This window comes from Eucyclogobius newberryi, unplaced genomic scaffold (assembly GCF_026437365.1).
Source record: "Eucyclogobius newberryi isolate DKJ021-1_F unplaced genomic scaffold, fEucNew1.0.hap1 SCAF_6, whole genome shotgun sequence".
In the NCBI taxonomy this organism is placed as follows: domain Eukaryota; kingdom Metazoa; phylum Chordata; class Actinopteri; order Gobiiformes; family Gobiidae; genus Eucyclogobius; species Eucyclogobius newberryi.
This window is the reverse complement of record NW_027316278.1, coordinates 7,646,669-7,666,924: the sequence shown is the minus strand read 5'-3', so window position 1 is coordinate 7,666,924 and position 20,256 is coordinate 7,646,669. Positions and strand designations below refer to the sequence as shown.

General features: G+C 43.0%; 2 protein-coding genes across 8 annotated transcripts in view; one reads left to right on the top strand and one right to left on the bottom strand.

Annotated features, from left to right (window-relative positions):
• rmi1 (RMI1, RecQ mediated genome instability 1, homolog (S. cerevisiae)) overlaps nt 1-20,256 on the top strand; it is a 128,015-nt gene that overhangs the window by 91,454 nt on the left and 16,305 nt on the right. For 2 of the 4 annotated variants that reach the window (XM_072433491.1, XM_072433488.1), the window contains exon 1: nt 19,586-19,658. The exons of 1 other annotated variant lie outside the window; for it this stretch is intronic. The gene's annotated coding sequence lies outside the window, so the exon portion shown is untranslated. Of the gene's footprint in view, nt 1-19,585; nt 19,659-20,256 lie in introns of those variants that run through there. One more of the 4 variants, XM_072433490.1, reaches the window with a different exon arrangement.
• Nucleotides 15-15,862, bottom strand: hnrnpk (heterogeneous nuclear ribonucleoprotein K). 4 transcript variants are annotated; one of them, XM_072432389.1, is made up of 15 exons: nt 15,780-15,862; nt 15,262-15,359; nt 15,075-15,131; nt 14,172-14,215; nt 11,509-11,581; nt 10,853-10,966; nt 10,538-10,666; nt 10,122-10,453; nt 9,288-9,335; nt 7,993-8,032; nt 7,289-7,304; nt 6,994-7,050; nt 6,832-6,899; nt 5,513-5,682; nt 15-779 (listed from the first exon to the last, which is right to left on the bottom strand). In XM_072432389.1, exons 1-15 carry the CDS (start codon nt 15,835-15,837, stop codon nt 749-751), a joined length of 1,335 nt encoding a protein of 444 aa, XP_072288490.1. In that variant the 5' UTR covers nt 15,838-15,862; the 3' UTR covers nt 15-748. The 4 variants fall into 4 exon arrangements, with proteins under 4 accessions (XP_072288490.1, XP_072288487.1, XP_072288488.1 ...); XM_072432386.1 differs by having other exon boundaries at nt 6,994-7,026; XM_072432387.1 differs by having other exon boundaries at nt 6,994-7,026; nt 10,853-10,960.

Here is a 20,256-nt window from a genome sequence, read left to right as displayed (position 1 = left end):
GCAGAGGCAACAGATATGTAAAAAGTGGCATCTTTATTTGTTAACAATCTGACAATGTGAAGTCTACTGCATGGAGAGCGATTAACCGTAGATCACAATAAACCTACGACAAAATAAGGGTTTGGCTTATTTTAAATCTCAACAGTCGCCGTTTTTAAGGAAGCATCATCACCCTTGGGAAACACAATGAGCATGGTTTTGTCAAAAAATAATAATAAACAATTCAGGGTCATAACTGGGACCTTGAGGAAATCAAACATGCCAACAAAAAACCAAAAAAAGAAAAGTTTAATTTATAATAAATCTTTTTCTTTAAAACACCAATTTGTCATTTATAAACAAAAAAGCAAGGTACATTCTGATGTGTATGAGAAGCAAAGGAGCACAGCAACACGTCATGCGCGCACACACAACTCAAAACGGAAGAGCAACACAAACGTATGATGGATTTAACGCGACAAAAAAAACGTAAAATAAAAATGTCCGTCGAGAAAGGGTTTGAGTCGTCGTCACGGATGTGGGCGTTAGAAAACAGGAGGCGCAACATCAGGTGAACTCATGGACGACGACGCGCCAGCTGGGTTTTATTTTTTTTTATTTTTACGCTTTAGGAATGTTGGACAATTATTTTTTTTTATTAAAATTACAAAAATAAAACTCAAAAAAGAAGAAGACGCCCACAATACAGAAGAAGTGTAGTCTGGCGAAGGGGTAAAACGGCTCCACGTCCGGCGTCACTCTCCGGGCTCTACATCATGTGACCGGAGTACTGCTTCACACTACGAAAGAACAGAGAGAGGATTACACGACAGTTATTAAAACGAGATCAGTTACATCGCACCGGGGCGTTAAGCAGGCTAAAATATGATAATAGAGTAAAATATGATTCAAAAGAGAGCAGACGTCTGTCACGATAATGACTAAACCTACAATTATCCAGTTAACAAGGTTTTTCCAGCTCAAAATTTATTGTGCGTACCGTATTTTCCAGACTATAAGTGGCACCCTGTTTTCATTGTTTTGGCCGGGGTGAAACTTATACTTTTATACTTGTACTCCGGAGCGACTTGTGTGATATTTGTCATTTTCACACTTGCAACTGCATTTCATACTCAAGTGCGACTTAAACATGTTTTTTTCTTCTCTGTTATGCATTTTTTGGCTGGTGCGACTTACACTCCGGTGCCACTTATAGTCTGGAAAATACGGTACTTTTTATTTGCACTTGTTGGGTGATTTCTTTTTGTAGAACATCAATAAACGCTCTTATTTTATTTAACACAAAATAGTACTTTAGCAGAACTACTACCATTTTTAAACTGAAAGGCCAAATTTGGTTTTGTCCACGATTCTCTCTTTTGCATTGTGCATTGTTTTAGTTTTTAGTCCTTTAGTTTTTGATGCTTTTAGATATTTACACATATATTGGGGTCAAAAAGAGACCGCTGTGTGCCGTCTGCATCTAATAAAATCAGGGGAAGAGTGCTTGTTGTTCCTTTTTACTGAAGACTATTGTAAAGATTCATTCATAAATGTGACTTTTCTGACGACATTTGAGCAGTGTCTGGAATGTTCCGCGGTATGACATCAACCCAAACTATAAAGCATTTTAATCAATGTTTTTACAGCTCATAAATGACTTTGATAAACGCTCTTGAACTGGTGGAGTCAACCTGCTTTTGGAGGCTCAATATTTCCCGTTCAACAAGTTTGTGAACGTTTTTGTTGATTTTGAAGCACATTAACATTTGAGTTGAAGAGGACCAACTACTTTCATTCTACCATTTGTATATTTAAAAGGTTTACCTGTTGTTATCCTGCTTTAGTTACTGTGTCAGTGGCATAAAGTCAGTTGAATATTAGTGTGATATTTTCTGAAGCAATAACATCAAAATGTGTCATCGTGACCGGCCTAAAAATATGACTTAGATGAGGTTTTAAATATCAAATCTGGACGTTTCTGATGGAGTGCAGGGAAAAGGGGATGCAGTGGTTAGTCCTCGTCCAAGCAGGTGGGGCTGCGACTATCGTATTTTCCGCACTATAAAGCGCACCGGACTAAATGTCCACCACATAAAATCGCTTCGAGGTCAGTGAGCATAACCAGAAATAATCCATATATAAGACACACTGAATTATAAGGCATGAGAAAACTAAAAGGATTTGAAGTGCGCCTTATAGTGCGGAAAATACGGTGAGCAGATTAATCGCCATTTGATCATTGACATAGTTGACAGCCAATGAAATACTAACAATATTGTTTTCTGGAATATAGACTAGTCCAACACAAAAACAGACTTGTTGGTAAATCAAAAACGGCAGAAGAAAGAGTAAATTTCATAACATCAACTCAAATATTTCCTTGTAATTACCGTTAATGCCATATTTTTACTGACTACAACCAAATACACATTTTATTGACTAAAACTATGACTACAAGTTGATATTTTGTTGACCGAAAATATTCATATTTGCGCAAAATGATCAAAACTATGGTATACTATAGTTCCTTTCATTAATTTGTGTAGTTTTGTTTTGCTTTATATTTTTGACTAAAACTATTAAGGATTTAGACTGAAACTAGACCAAAAACTAAAACGATTAGACTAAAAATAATAACTTAAAATAATATTAACGAAAAGACTAAAGAACAATACCAAATGAGCAAATAAAAACACTGCTCTGACCTCAGCGTTTTAAACAGAAAAGCCCTAAAAGTCCTAAAATGTGCAGCTTTTGCCAATTGCAAAGATTCAAACGGCGATTTCGGTTCAATTGCGATTAAATCTCGCAGCCCCAGATGAAGCGGTCCAGGTGCAGAAGAAACTGGAGGAAGAGGAAGCGGAGGAGGGGACGGAAGCAGGAGGAAGGGTTATTCACCATGGCAACATAACACCACATATGAAAACATTGTCCAGACTCCAAACACACCTGAATTAGACCTGTCACCATAACAATATATTCAACCTAAAGAAACCAGCGATTCAGAGCTGTTGCTTGATAGGTTTTGTAAAGGCATTTGTTTTTTTAGTTTGGTTTTATGTAAATATTTGAGCTGTATATAAGCACATTCTTTAAACTAAGTCTGAACGTGTTAATTGGCGTTTAAATGACTGAAATAGACACAAATAAACGTCTTGATAATATTCAGGCAGTTTCCCCCCCCCCCCGCACTGCTTCCGGAATGTGCCAAATCTGTCTGTAAATGTCTTTGTCGAGGTTCAAATGTGGCACAAAACGTGAATTACCACATTAACCACCAAAAAAAAGCAGAAATATCACTTTACCGGCTCATTCTTTTCAAAAAATTGGTCATATTCCGTTTGCAAAAGTTGCTCTTCGATATATAGGGTGTGAATAGCTTGGACAAAAAGGTAGTAGATATACGTTTTTCCTTTTAACAGCTCAGTGCAATATTTTTCGCAGCAATTATTAAACACTGCACTTCAATATTTGCGATCGTGACAGGCCTAAATCCATAACACCACTTGTCATTAATTATTTTTCATTTTATTGTCAGATAGCGTTGAAAGAGGAAGAAGAGGAGGAGGTGGTGGAGGAGGAGAGGCGGTGTGTACCATACGTGCCTACTGGTTGCCAAGGGAGACAGAAGAGGAGGGGCTCGTGCTATTTGGCAGACTGTGATTTGTTGTCGCTTGATCTAACTAAAAACAACAAAATCACTAGTCTTCCACACAGCAGCAGCCGAGGGAAGAGTCAATCCACTCCCCGCGTCTCACCAAAATGGCCGGAGCGCTTTTTCCCCCCCGCGTCTAACCGCCGCGTTTACCTGGATGGGCGCGGCCTTTCTCTCCGCGCCGCCCGTTTGCAAACGAGAGGAGGGCGACGGGCGAGACGAGAGATCTACGGTTTTGTCGGGATTTTTTGCGATCTTAAAAATGGCTGGAAATGTCTTGATTCAGGTTCAAAAATAGCATAAAATAAGCGATATAAGAGCAGAAATATGAAATCACTATGGCTGCGACTGAAATGTTAGCAGTCGGCGATTATTTTGTTCATTTGTGACTTCTTAGACACATTTTTAACAAAGTAACATGTTGAAATATTAGAGAATACCTATGAATAAAGTGTATAATTGATGAAAATGCCATCAGTAACATAACAGTTTAACTATCTGGTCACAACGATCCAGATTAATCGTTGCAGCCCTGCTTGAATAGTTTGGAAAATTGCGCTACAAATTTAAATTATCCATAGGTTCGATATCCTAATGAGATCTCCGAGTCGATATGTCGCCCACCTCCGGTTTGCGAAACCGGTGCGATTTTTGTCTGTTTGCTCGAGGCCATTTTGTGCAAGAGGGAGGTTAGAGAACATAGTTGCAGATTGCGTGGGAAAGAAAGGAAGGGGTTAGTGAAAGTAAACAGCAGGCAAAAAAGGTTATGCAACATCCCCGTCGTCAAAAAGATCAGATGTAAAACCGACGTCGAAAGGGTTCAGGCTCAAATTGACCATAGAAATGCCAAGATAGAAGCCAACATGAAATTCTATGGTCAAAGAGCGGCCCTTGAGTGTCACCACACGTCTCAACATTTCACACTCAAATTGGAAAGAAATTGATAATACGGAGATGTTCATTTGTTAATGTGGTTCTCTATTACAATTGATTAAGTGTCATGGATCCAAAATGGGCCCCAATTTTTTCAATATCGATACGTGCATAAATATCCGATTCACACAGCCCCAGCTTGAATTTCAAAACTAAACTGCCCAGGTGCGTCTTAGGCAGGTCTGCCACAAAAAGAAAAGATTTCAAAAGGATTTCCTCGTAAAATAAAGGTTAAATAAACAAATGAACGTAAAAATCGAATCGAGAGCCAATCGTTTATCGTCAAAAGGTCAAATCGTGGCGAGCTCTACAGCCAATCCTCTATTTGAGTGTATAAAAGGGTTTTTAAGGTTTTTATTTATTTGGATCCTCTTTTCATCTTCCTGTGGTCCATAAAAAAAGAATCACAAAAGATATTTTACAGCACAAACGTCAAATCAGCGGCTGTGAAAAGTATCGATACTGGAAAAAAAAAAAAAAAAAAACATTCTATTGTCGAAAATAAGCGCGTTGGTGTTGAAATTAGAGTTTGAAATGCGAGTACTGGGATGACACTACGTCAAAGAGAGAAACGCAGGGAAACAATCGGCTTCATGTCATTCAGTTTGACGAGCCATGTCGTTTTGTGAAGCCTTTCGATAAACCCTTGAATTTGATGGTTTCTTACGATTGTTAGGAGGCAGATTCCATTCAAACGCTCACTCACACCCAGTTATATTTGTTTTAATGCGGAAAAGGTGTCATTACGGAGATTCAAGACCTTTCCAAAACAGAAAAGGTCCCAAACCTCTTCCCCCAAAGTCTGATCGGCGACGATTCGAAACGACTGTCTCGATTCGATTATCGTGCGACGCGACCGACTAGCACCGCCCCACGAGCTGAAACAATCCCGGTCGAGCCACGTTCTGGCCAAACTCCCGGCCGTCGTCGTCGGGGACTTGCCTGTTCTGTAGCAGGTACTGGGCGTTCTGGATCTGGTCCTGGGTCCCGGTGATGGTGATGATGCGGTCTTCGGAACCTTCCAAAGGCTCGTCGATCTTGATGGACGCTCCGGACTCGTGGCGGATCTGCTTTATGCGCTGGCCGCCTTTGCCGATGATGGAGCCGGCGAGCTGCGAGAGAAATCGAACGGAAAACAGAGCACGATTATGGCGGCTCTGGGAACACGCGTCGATCGTAAAAGTGGCTCGAATTCAACAAGTTTTTTTCCTTCTTGTTTTCGCGTGAAATAAAGGATTAGAAAATCGGAGAAAAGTGGAAGCAGCAGGAGAAAACCAACAGCGACTTCAAGTGCTCTGCAAGAATCCATTGGAAAAGTGGATTGAAAAACGAAGAGCGGTGGTTTGAGACACTCTGACATTAATTAAAATGCTAAGAAAAGATAAGCGTTTGCTACCCTTTCTCCCATTGAATATTTTTAATTTCACAACCAGATCGACAATTCAATCCTCTTTCCAACTAAAGTCAAACACAACACGATTCGGGCGGTTTGAGCGTGTACGCCGTTGGCCTTCGACACGTTCTAAGCGCTGGATTGGCGAGTTTCAGATTTCTATGACATCACGCTCCCAGATGGGTTTGCTGGAGGCGGTTTTCCCCACAGATTCCATGGCATTTCCCCCAATATCCAAGAGGAAACGGCATAAACGTCGAACCCGATCCTTTCTACCAGGGTTAGGGGGTGACTATCTCCAGATTTTTGGACTACCTCTACGTCGACATTCGCACTGTGTGTCAGTGAACATCTTGGTTGAGCTTCGAGTATCGCACACGTCGTGAATGGAGCACGAGTATGGGAGATTGCGTGTGGGAGATTGCGCCAGACGTTTCTGCCTCTTTACAGACAATGTGCTGGATTAGAATATCGAGTGCATCTCCAAACCGTCCATATGTCGCCTTCTAAAGCCTGTTGTGATGCTATCTGAAACCCAGTATTACGTGGAATTTGAATCAAACGGGTTTTTGTATTCTACCTAAAATGACAAACTGTAATTTTTGTCGTTCATGTTTTGGAGTCTGTATAGTCCAGATTACAATTGAGAGTTGTGAATAATTTCAATAATCGATTATCGCTCATGATATCCAAGACGAAAGCTGTCAGAAGAAAAAAAGGCTCATTAAGTAAAAAAAGACCTGGAGCAAAAACTCTTGTTCAACCTACAAAACATGACTAATAGTAAGTCAAAAGTTTCAACATTGGCCACTACATAAATAATGCCTTCATAGAATCTGATGCTGTACGTTTTGCCCTTTGTACTCACGTCTTTGGGGATAGTCACTTGTGTGGTAATCACTGGACCTCCCATGTCACTGTAGGAGCCTCTTCCACCTGACAAAACACGAGGAAGAGCGTTACTCTGTGAAGACACAATACATGCGCAGGACATATGTGGAATCTGGAGGCAGCAATTACAAATGTTCACCTGACTGGTAGCTATCCCAGGAAGAGCTGTTGTCTGAGGAGAGGACAGAGGCACTTCCTTAGCGTTAGAGACATGTGTGGACAGTTAGGGTCTGCGGTGTGTGCTCGGCTCTTGGAAATACTACAGTTCTATCACTCGTCGTGTACTGGCAGCTCCACAGTGCGGTGGCTTCACGCGTTCAGAGCCTGGTGGTCTGGAGGTCGGCTGCTAAAGCTGCTCTCATCACTCACAGCACTGTGGCCTACACTACACTGCAAAATAACATCAAGACAATGTGTTGCTGAAGGTCACTTACCATAGCCTCCGCTGCTCTGTAAAAAACACAAAGAGAGAGAACAGCGTTAGTCTTCATCTCGCTCCAGCAGCAGCAGCAGAACTCCGTGTAGAGCCACAGCCTCTTCCACCAAGTCCAACTACGAGACACCCAGTTTTCATAAAGCAGACTCCGCCTCCCGCCCTCCCCCTTCTCATCTCTCCATCAGCCCCCATTTTCACCTGCTATTCAGCTGCTGCTGTCGCCAGGGCAACAGGCAATTCAGAAAGCTGTTGCTGAGCAACGGCAGGCAGTATCCTGCCAGCAAGCAGTCTGTCAACAAAGCGTTATTATCGCCTAGCAACCATACACGGCCACCCCCACCTCCAGCACCGTCCTCTGAGCAGGAAAACAGGCGGGCCGTGAAAAGTACACAGTAAGAGGGCAATTACAGCTCATTATTATGGGCTGTCTCCGGCTGGGCCGATTATGGTCATTTAGGGGACGACTCGCACCCGACCGAAAACTAGAAGAGGCCCGACCCGGCCTCTAGCGAGCGCTGTTCACGTGCACAGGTACATGCACCTGTGACTGCATGTGAGTACACAGTATCATTAAAACACAATGGACAATCACAGCGTATTGTCCGGCGCCGAGCCCCGGCTGTGCTCATTTCACACTGAAGTCCGATTAAACGGCCCCAACGCGAACGCCAGCGCCACACGCGTTTAGCAGAGGGTACTAACCATGTTATCACTGTAGCGATCCGGCCGGCCTCTTCTGTCACTGTGGAGGAGAGTGCCATAAGAGTGAGCGCAATGTGGGTTTGGGCCAAAATGACGAGAGAGAGAGAGAAGGAGAAAGAAAGAGAGCGAGAGCGAGAGTGGGTGGGGGGTGGATAGAAATGCACAAAAAAGGAGGGAAAAAAAAGGCTTGACAACGTCCCAAGGAAAATTTGTGGTCTAGGTCAAACTGCACACACGCTGCGCAGGATTACAGTATAAACACGTTTCCTCTCCGCCATCTTCCCACACAGTCACAGGAACAGCGCTGACAGTGTTATGGTGCGAGGAATGACAGGTGGCGCTGGCCGCGATCGCAGCTCCGCCACCACAACTCAGCCTCAGCCTAAGAATGGAAAAACCACTACAGCAAGACACGCCGGCCTTCAAACGCCCTTCTATAGGCGCCGGGTGGAAATGGATTAGCAAAAAATTAGAACTATCGCAGCACTGGGATTGTATCTGCAATTCAAGACGTGAAATGAGTCAAATTCAATTCAATCTAAAAAGAACTAAAAAAAAAAAAAAAAAAAAAATTGTGTTCTATATTCATTTCTAGGGCTGCAATATCGAATTACTGCACTATTTGACGCAATCCTTTCAATTGTATTAAAGTAAATGATACTTCTTTAGAATACAAGTCCAACTCACAAAACAAAGACTCAATCAAGGCCAAGCTAGACTGAATAATCATGTATAAAACCTGCTTTTTTTCAATGTTCTAATTTGAAAAACTCCCAGACGAAGGACCTTGGTGTTCACATACACATTCAGTTTGTTGGCATATTAATAATTTACTCGACACAAACTAGTCAGACTTTTAAATTATTGCCATTTAACAGACAAAAATGGTGAAATCTGGCTGTGGACGTCTGGGGTTTAAAAGCTGATCATATAACGAGGCTTCATCTCACGTTGGACACATACAAGAGCGCCAACGGCTGAGAACAGAGCGAAATATGAACTGAAACTAAAACAAGAAGCCAACGCACTTCAGAGCGTGTTTGTCAAGGCCTTCGCTCCAGGTTTAACCCTTTTCGAAGCGCGGTGCAGGGCTGGGTTCAAACAGTTAGGGGCGCGTGTTGTCATTTTCAGAGGCAAAACTCGCACGTGCCATTTGATTGGCTGAGAATAAACCAAGCGGTGACACAAAAAAAGGAAATTAAAGTGGGTGAAAGACATTAACGTGGCAGAGTAATTAAGCTGTGAGTCGGTGCAGAGGGAGCAAAGAGGAGAGCAGAGGTGTGGGACGGACTTACTTTGACCTTTCGTCTGAGCCTCGGTAAGAGTCATAGTAACGATCATCTCTGTGGGGCAGATGGAGATGAGAGAGAGAGAGACACGCCCAGGCAGACACCATGAGCACATACACTTGTGACACGGCCCCGCTACAAATGCATTTATCTAGCTTTAGTGTAGCGGTTACGGTGAGAAGATGTCGCCATTCAACAATTAGTCACAATTATTGACATCGCGGCCAAACGGTGAAATCCTTCATTTTCATTCATTCTCACACGCTACTGTGAAGTGTGGGACCAGGTTTATGAAACTGAGCTTTGAGAGACAGAAAAATAATGTTAATGTGGTTTGAAAAAAGTAGTTTACAATTACGTGTGTTTGAGGAAAAAAAAAATTGATAGAAATGTCATCATTTGCTTCCAAAAATCACGCTTATGTATTCAATTAGGCGTCATACAAACTGTACAGCTAATGGTACACACAGTAACTTAAACGTCCTTTATCTGAAGAGCATTACTCTAGACTTCGGTGTAGCGTCCGTGCGCTGTTCTGTGTAGCGTCCGTGTGCTGTTCTGTGTAGCGTCCGTGTACTGTTCCGTGTGCTGTTCCGTGTGCTGTTCCGTGTAGCGTCCGTGTGCTGTTCCGTGTAGCGTCCGTGTGCTGTTGTGTGTAGCGTCCGTGTGCTCTTGTGTGTAGCGTCCGTGTAGCGTCCGTGTGCTGTTCCGTGTAGCGTCCGTGTGCTGTTCCGTGTAGCGTCCGTGTGCTGTTCCGTGTAGCGTCCGTGTAGCGTCCGTGTGCTGTTCCGTGCAGCGTCCGTGTGCTGTTCCGTGCAGCGTCTGTGTGCCCGGCCTTACCCGCCCCTGTGGTGGCTCATGGGCATGCTGCGGCTGCGGTTACTGCCCCGGCTGATGCGGCTGGGGTGAGGGGGCGGGGGTCCACGCCGAGGGCTCAGCTCTTCGTAGTCGCGGCGTGAGGGGGGCATGGGGCCCCGCCCACCTCGGCTCGAGGACATTCTGTCGAAGCCTCGGTCTGATCCTCCTCCGGACCTTCCACCCCGCATTGGGAACCCCCCCATGAGGCGCCGACCACCGCCCCTCTCATCAAACATCATGGTAAAGCCGCCGTAGTCATAAGTCTCATCGTAGAAGTTTGGGTCGTACGGCTGCGCACGCCCTTTTATGGGAGCCTGAAGCCGCACAGGAAGCACAGGGGTCATCACTTATTCCACACGGGTGCAGTTAAGAGTAAAGTAACTGCCCAGAGTGCTCACCTCCGCGATCAGGTCCAGAATGGTCTTGATACAGTCCACCACCCGCTCGGTCTTTCCTCCAACCAGGACCACACGGTCTGTGGACTGAGGACAGCACTCCTGGAACAGCTTGATGCTCGTCTTTGTGTTCTGAGGGTTGAACAGGAAAAACATGTCTTTACAAAGCCAATTTTTGTACGCTTGCATGGTCAGTGTTCAGTTTGGGCTCATGAAAACACAAATATGGATTGGACTCTAGTCACAGTATGTCGTTACAGTTTCATTTGCTGCTAAGCCGTTTGACAGGTTCACACGCCGTCTGCTCAGATGTCGTACCTCTCGGAGCTCCTTGATCTTGGCGCCCTTCACCCCGATGATGGAGCCCGCCAGGCTCTGGTGGATCAGCAGACGCAACTCACAGTCGAAGTCCATGCCGTTGTACTGCTGGTACTGAGGCAAAGACCGCAGTTTACTTAGACACGCTGAGCATTCAACATGGCAGAGCAGAGTCAAACTGAAACTGCATTTAGGTGGTTGTCCTTAAATGAAATGACTCTGATTCTTGTTACCAGCTCACATTTCTGTCTTTGCTGAATTGTTAATGCTCCTGGGCGTTAAAAAATGTGTTATGTGAAGTAAATTTTCATTTTTAAAATCATACATTTCTAATATAATTGCAAAACCAGTGAAAATAAGATGATTCACTTATTGCATTAGCAGATTTTTATTTATTTCTCAAAATCAGTGGTTCTCAATTTCGTTTTACACTGGGAAGCCTTCTGAAAAAGTCAGTTTGACAACCTCATGATCTAAACCAGGACCATTCCACATCTAAGTTAGGAGTAGAGTATAATTAACAAGAAAAAAATAAATAAAATAAGTAAGCACCAGCTCTAGAAAACCTAGTGTGGCGTTTGAGAAACACGGATCTTTATTTGACTTTCTCCAGTGACTACAACGTGCCATTCTGTCGCTCGTGTGTGAAATCTGACCTCTTCCAGTGTGGGGATGGTCTTGAGGAGGATTTCTCCCACAGTCTCGATGTCCGCACTGATACTCAAGATGCTTCATGTATTAGCGACCAAATGCCACGGCGCAGCAGAGCCAGCAGAGGGCAGGAGGGGCGCCAGACAGGCAGCCCCGGGGGAGGGAGGAGGAACACGCTTTTAGATACCAGAATTCTCAACATTTCTCATACATCACAAAAGTTCACGCCTGACGACTAATAAACGGCTAGGTTTAAGTCCAGTTTTCCAATGTTATTCTTTAAAAAAAAAAGGTCTAAATAGCCAGCGTTGTAAGGTTGCATTTTTGGTATAGTCCAGAGAAAAGAAGGAAAGAACAAACAAAAGAGAACCCAAAGTAAGGTGACTGCGTTTTGTGACCACTGGAAGGGCGAGACGAGGGGGGGGGCTGCGAGAGGACGCACTCAGGGGCCAGACACAGCTCTACTTCCCTACGCGCTCTCGAGCATTTACACCAAAAAAATGAACTCTTTAGGCGTTTCCCACATTTACGCTCCACTGGCAACTCTGAATCATGTTTAAAATATGGAAAATAATAAATGTACATGCGGTTTAATCTTTCATAAATGATAGAGATAGTACTAATCCATAAAATGTATGTTTAATATACATTTTGACCATTCCTGGGACTATAAAAAATGTTTTGTCATTGACAGTGGCATTATTAAATCAAAATGTCATTTGAAGAGGATTTTAATCAAACTTATTATTCAACTTCATCTGGTTAAAAATGTATTTTAAAAATATCAATGTACAATAGATGACTAAAATGTTAGTTGCATCCATAATCTATAAACTGTTAAAGAATGATTAACTTTGCCTCTATAAAAGCATAACAATATGGGAAACGCAATCATTTGATAAGAAATCGTTAAAGGACTTTGTGCGGTTCATTTTTGTCGTGTACACCCAGCGAGAACTGAAAATAACACAAAAAAATAATGAATTGACAGATCTAGAAAAGTCACTACACATGAAAGCAGAATGGCAGACTGCTGAGAAGGTGCAACAGAGCAGACTGCACCGGGAAATTAAATGTGCCTCCACTGGAGTCAATGGATCTTAAGTCAAATGAAAAGCAGGACATAAAAAAAAAAAAAAAAAAGTATATTTCAAAAGGCAGTACAGATGGGGAGGAACACAGCGAGAGTGCTTTGATTGATCAGTGGGAAAAAACCAGGCTAAAAATGGGAGGGGCCAAGCTGAGGGGAGCGAGACACAAACACACACATGATCTGGAAGCTAGCTTGATCTGGGATTGATTGTTTTTTGTTTTTTTTAAAGAATGATCAGTTGAAATGAGGAAACCATTGATGGACCTATAACAAAAACCTCCAAACACCACATATATGCATTCTACAGAAGGGCAGGAGGGTGAAGAGCAGGGCTGCAAGATTAAAGCACACACTGATGCGATGGACAAATTCACTATTGAAAATGTATGGATAACATTGTATATAAAATATATATCTATAGTGAATATTTTAATTAAAAATATATAATAATAATAAAAGAAATGAAAAATAAATAAAATAATTTTGGAAAGAAATGTATGGCTTACTAAAATACATTGAAATACATGTTTTTTTTTTAATGTATGATGTATCACTGGTAGTTTTTTTTTTTTTTTTTAAGTTGTCTTTTTTGTGTGTAAATATGGGGTGAAGGTGGAATATTTGACGATTTGTACAGTTCAGCAATTTATATAATAGTCTTCTCCTGGACAGGTTTAAAATTGTGTCATGTGAGAAGAGAATTTTTACACTTAAATCTCACTTCGAAAAAAGTATCGTAATATTGTAGTAAGAAGACATAACGATAATATTGAACTAACTTTAGGGCAAAAACCCAAATCCAGGATAATCTCATTCAACTCGGAAATTAAAATGATTAAAAATAAATAAATACTATAGACGGTATTATTAATTGTGTGGTCCTTTGGCTGTCTTTTATTATTTTTAAATTTATATATATATATATATATATATATATATTTTTTTTTATGCATTTATTTTTTTACATATTTTACTTGTGCTTGTTTTGTACTCTATGCAGCACTTTGGCAACTTTGTGTTGGTAAATTGTGATTGAATGAGTCATAGATGTTAATTATGACCCTATTAATTTCAATCCATTACACAAAAGGGTTAATAAAAAGAAAGGGGTAAAAAAAAAAAAAAAAAAGCACTTTTACTAGATTTCAGTTACGGCAAGTCGTTATAGTCACGACATGCTTAAGAGTTATCATCTTTTATTATATTTTTTATTTTTAAATCGTGCAGCCCTAAAAAGGCAGGAGATTAAAACAAAACATATGGCAAACACTTTAAAAGACCAAAAGCAGAGGTTTGAAAAGAGCGACAGAGAGAGAGTTCAAATACCGGTCTAACTGGAATGATGTAAAAAAAAAAATGCACAGAATTAAAAAAAAAAAAAAAAAAAAAGGCTGCTGATGTGGCAAAGTTGGACATTAAATGCTTAAAATGTACAGAAAAGTAGGTTAATAACACAGCGTCTGGACAGAGGCAGGATGACTACGCAGTATTAAAAGTATATTTCATTTCATTGCTGCTGCTTGGTTCGTTTTGACCTGTAGTCAGGCAGTGAGAGGGAGGAGCTTAGGGACATACCGCTCGGGCCCACTGCTGTCTGGGACTGACACACTGGCATTGAACTGGGCGTGGCATGGGCGTGGGCGTGGCATGGGCAGGGGGGCCGGTTCGAGCGCAGATGTCAATCAAGTAAGGTCGCCCGTTTAGGGAACAGGGCGCGGTTATGGATGGGCGGGCGGGGCCAACCGGGCGGGCACGGGCGGGTGTGTTCAGGTGGGCGGGCACGGGCGCAGGAGGGGCCGTCCAGAACATGGGCAACAGAGGAGGAAGTGGGCAAAAGTCAACAGCAAAATAATAAACAAGGGGGAGAGGGAAGAGGGGGAGAGGAATACATTTTTAATATACAAGGCTCTACACTGTGCGGCGGCGGCAAATATCATTCTCTCGAGATCACTGTTGTCAAAAAGAGAGACAGAACAGGTGACAAAATGGGGCGTGGCAGAAGTGTGAAGATGACGGGAATATAGACGAGAGAAAGCGAGAGAGAGAGAGAGGGAGAGAAAGACGGGACGGCGAGAGAAATGATTCACAAATTCGACGGGGCCAGGCTCTTCGTCGTTATCGCAGTTTAGGCTTACGGGAAGATTCGGCGTACAAAAAAAACTGAATTGTTATATCGCCGATGCTTTTAGACAATCGGAACGGTGTAATTATATCTCGGGGGGGAGGGCGTCGACGGGAAAAAAACGGAGCGAATTGACGAGACGACGGGAATGTCGCCGGAGCGGAGGGAATTTGCTGTCGTGGATTCTTCTGGAGACTTAAAAATTAAACAAAATCGAGTAAAAAACAACAAATAAAAAAAAAATGCTGGCCGTTTTGGGAAAGTTCGGTCGATTCGAGAGACAAGGAGAAAAAAAAAAAAATAAGGAACATAAAAAGTGTAAACAGGCCGAGGGCGTGTTGGGCGTGTGAACTCACGTCTGAGCGGAGCGCTTTGATGTTTTTGCCTCCTTTCCCGATCACGGCGCCGGCGTTCTGTCAAAACACGGGGAGGGAACGTTACGCCGCGGAAACTGTAATTAACGCCGGGGCTGGAATATGGGAAACGCACGGCGGACGGTATCAATTATGATCGGACGGCGGATAGAAAACGGCGGCGATTTACCTTGCTCTGCAGGAGAACGCGGAGCTCCACCATCTCATCAGAGTTCCTGGAGCGCTTGAACGATTTCTGCTCATCCGGATCCTCAGCAGGGCGCTTACCTGTCATAAAGAGATTAAAAACAAATTAAAAAAAAAAAAAAAAAACACATTCAGCTTCAGTGCACAGGGAAAATTATTATTTACAAAAAAAACAAACAAAAAAAACAGGACAGACTGCAATGTGTCAAAAGCTTAAAGGAAGTGGCACAGACGAACGCCCAAATATGGCGCTAATATGGAGGAAACGTGTACTTTTGTGTGTAAAAGTGAATAATGCGGTTCATATTCGGAGAGAAAACTGAAGTATGACGCGCTAAAGTAACAGAAGAATCACGAGAAAGACAAAAAGAAAAGGGGAAACCAAAAGAGGACTCAAAAAAACAAGTGCCCTTTTGATTTCCGTCTGGTAAATCTCGCCGCTGAAGTGTGCGATGACGCTGCACTTCTCGGCGAGGTAAACGCGGCGTGAACTTGACGTACCGTTGCTCTCGTTGTTGCTGAACGTGGAGTCTTCCTGCTGCTCGATCTCTGTATCCATTTTCTTCCGGAGTTAAATCGACCGCCTGGGAAACGAGAGGCAGAGCGTCAAGAAGCGCCGTTCTGTTGACTCGATTAGGGGGGGAGGCGTCGTCCTCTGCGTTTGACCCGTCTTTCAGCGCGGCGGCAGAGGGGGCGGGGGCTACGGCGGCGCCCGGGGGAGGGGAGCGCTCGGGAAGGCTGCCGACGGGTGAGGCGAAACTGAAAGAGAACGCGCCACTCACCGATATTTATCTTGGGAGCAAGGGGGAGTTGAAAGGCGGTGCCGAGCGAGCGAGGACCACACGGCTGCTGCAACCTGCGCCAACACAAGACAAGAGTAAATACTGCAGTTTGGGGGCTTTTGTTTGGACATTTTGTGACGTTTCTCAGACAAATGACTCAACTATCTACCACTTATATTCATGGAGTTTCACTATTGGTACAGATTACGGCGCCCACCTTCAAGAGAGATTACAGTGACCACCTTTAGCCGAGATTACGGCGCCCACCTCTAGCAGAGATTACGGCGCCCACCTCTAGCAGAGATTACGGCGCCCACCTCTAGCAGAGATTACGGCGCCCACCTCTAGCAGAGATCACGGCGCCCACCTCTAGCAGAGATCACGGCGCCCACCTCTAGCAGAGATCACGGCGCCCACCTCTAGCAGAGATCACGGCGCCCACCTCTAGCAGAGATCACGGCGCCCACCTCTAGCAGAGATCACGGCGCCCACCTCTAGCAGAGATCACGGCGCCCACCTCTAGCAGAGATCACGGCGCCCACCTCTAGCAGAGATCACGGCGCCCACCTCTAGCAGAGATCACGGCGCCCACCTCTAGCAGAGATCACGGCGCCCACCTCTAGCAGAGATCACGGCGCCCACCTCTAGCAGAGATCACGGCGCCCACCTCTAGCAGAGATCACGGCGCCCACCTCTAGCAGAGATCACGCGCCCACCTCTAGCAGAGATTACGGCGCCCACCTCTAGCAGAGATTACGGCGCCCACCTCTAGCAGAGATCACGGCGCCCACCTCTAGCAGAGATTAGTGCGCCCACTTTTAGCAGAGATTACGGCGCCCTCCTCTAGCAGAGATTATGGTGCCCACCTGCCCCAGTAGAGCTCCTGAACATGTCGTCCCGCTATCCCAGCATGCAGCACTAAACTGCACACTGGTAGTGATGGCGGCAGGTAATTTGCATTGAAATCAATGGAATTAACAAATTTGATCAGCGTTTCACAGATTGGGGATTATTTTAGTCACTGACGATGTACAAACGATCGAGGGCAGAAGAAAGACGGAGCCTTTTATAGGATTTACAAAGCTCCAGACTGACAAGAGGATTTCTGCAACAAACGGACTGTAGTGAGTCACGCCTCAATAATTAAGCTACAGATGTATTTATGCATCGGTTTGGGTTTTCATTTGGGGAATGATTTAACAAATGGCTCATAATGATTCGAACTCTTCATTAAGATTGTGTATTGGCGAGTAATGATTATGAATCTGTTGAGAAGTTTGAGAAACAATCACAAATGCTTTTCAAAAACACTGTTTACACACAAACTATAGTCAAACCAAAGATTTTTGGGTGTTTATTACATTGACGTGAGTGAATTAGCCTGCTGTCGTGTACAACATTAGCTTTAAGTAAGGGTTTTAGAATAGTAAAATCTTATTCCTAATCAACATCTCCAGAGACACTTTGATGATTAGAAGGTGGAAAGTAAATCGGTCCCACCGTCCCCGTTTACCTCGCAGTGTGAATAAGCCCCCAAAAAGCTGACTCTGTAGCTAACGCGCTCATTAGCTTTGGCCCTTTTAGGCACGTTTTTTTTTCGTATAACTGACACCCAAAGTGTTATTATTTCATATCAAACTGAACTAATCATACCGTGCTGGCTCTTAGCTTCACTCCCAGGTAAAGCCTACAGGGGGCGCAGGGGAAGCTGTGCACAACAGGGCCGCTAATCGACTCATTTACACGTTAGCACCCGGAGGGGAAATGAGATAAAAAATGTGTCAAGTCACCAAATCCCATTTCATATTTTTAGGCAGATTTAGTTGAAACTTTTGCACTTCATTTGGCACTTTTGGGTACATTTGTGCAACATTTCATTATACGTGGACCCAGAGCTCTGAATTTTCACACTGTTGATGTTCAGTCGGGCAATAAATGTAGTGAATTTGCTTGTGCGCCACTTGTATCGCTTCCATTTATATCACCAGAAACTAGACCTTCTCCTTTAGAAGACACAAGGCGAGGATTGGAATAAACAGGTGGGTCATGCCAGGTTAAGACGCGACGCCAGGCTCTGCCGCAGTCAGGCGCCGAGTAGAGAGTTTGCTGCGTGCCCGCCCTCCTCTCTCATCCCCATTTCATGATAACACTGTCCTGTCTAATAAAGCCTACGGACTAAAAAATCAGATCAGATTTAGCAGATTTGGGATGCAATTTGTGTGCTTTATTCCTGTCAAAATGAACACTCGGGCCTGGTGATGGTCCCTATCATTTCATCTGAGTCTATTTTTTTAATGCATTTTTATTTACAGTTTAGTCATCAACATTTGGAAGTAACAAAGGCTTTTTAATTAGGTTTTTAAATGAGCAACAATGTGAAAAATAGCTAAATTGGGATTTCCTAAACAAATTTTCCCAGAAAAAGGCTGCAGACAATTATTTTAGTAGTCAACGATTAGTCAAACTACTATTTTAAATTCATACGATGAGACACACATACATTAACTAAATGCATGTTGAAATATTGTGACTGAAGAAGTCAAGATTAAAACAATTTACAAATATAGTATATTATCGCTAAAAAAAAATCCAATGTATATTTTTACGACACATTGGTTTAGTATGCTTAATTAATATTACTTTGTTATTAAAAAAGGGTATTTACGTGTGTGTTTAAAAATCTCTAAAGCCCAGATGACGGTAATCAAAACACGACTACGATCATGTTTTAACTTTTATTTTCGACTAGTCACGATTACATGAGTATTCGCTGCAGCCCCAAAGAAAACTCATTAGCATCAAAAGCAGACGCGGCTCAAAACGTCTCGACGAATTTAGCAAAAACAGATTATGCACCTGTTTTACGAGTCCAAACCGGTCTGCTCGTGCGGTTAAACTGCGTGGAGCGATCGGTTATGGCGTAGGAGAAAAAGGTGGAACTCGGTCGAAGCTAAAATGGCTAATGCTAACAGCGAGGAGAAGAAAGCTGTTGCGTTTAGCCGCTTTGCTTTTGCGGCGATCTTTTTACATCCACACACGCCTTTCCATCTGTAGCAGGGGTTTAATGAAAGGTATTTAACGATACTTCCGTTTTGAACACAGCAATCAAACCATTCGGCACGCAACTGTTTTCAAAAAAGGACACCGTAAACCACGACTGAATGAGGGAAAGCCAAACAAGCTAACGCGGCTAGCTAACTTCGCCATGTTGCCATTTTGGTTGAACAATACGAGCTGGCGTGATATAAATGAGCTCGTTTGACACAGCGCGCGTGCTAAAGGGAGTGTTAGGCATCGTTTTTTAAAATCCAACAGTTTCTAGTTATACAAGTATGTCGTTTATCGGGTAAAATGTGTACGTGAATGCAATATACTGACCTGCGTGAGCGATCGTCCCCGTTCTATCTCTACCAAACCCGAATCGCGCTGTGCCCGCGCTGAGGAGCCTTGTGATTGGTGGATTGGAAATAACGTCACAAAAAGCCTTTATTTCATTGGTTGAAGTCGACGCCAATCAAGTCGGTATCGCGTACTATTTCCGGATACATTTGAGTAGCGGGAATGGCGGCTGAATGCAGAAGTAAATTGGTTCAATAAGGTAGAATCACCATACAAACGTTGTATTTAACGAGTAATGAGGATTGTTTGTATATTTCAGTTCACATAGAGTGATTAATATGCTACTGTACAGTGGACAGGCTTGCTATTAACTCTAGTAGTAGTAGTAGTAGTAGTAGTAGTAGTAGTAGTAGTAGTAGTGTGTTTTATTAGGGTTGCCACAATAAACCTGACTAGTCGACTATTAAAATGTTCATAATCGTAATTAGAGCTGCAAGATTCTTTGCAGTCGAATCGAAATAGCCAGTTTATTTATTCTGTAAACAACTAAATATCTAGTTGTTGTTGTTTTTTTTTAAATAAGTTGCTAAGGTTGTAGTTTAGACCTCTACAAATGTGTTAATGAAATATATGTGATTTTTGGGCTATCTGGGCTAAAATATATTGTATCACAAACATGGTGAAATTATTAAATCAAAATTGCAAAATATAATTAAATTATTTAAGTTTTCATTGATAATACACGTTATTTGTAAATGTCCTTTGTTTAGAAAACTTCAGGCACCTTTTTTTTTTGGCAAAAAAATATCTTTTAAAATTCAGCGTACAATAGAAATAATTTAATCACCGACTAGTCT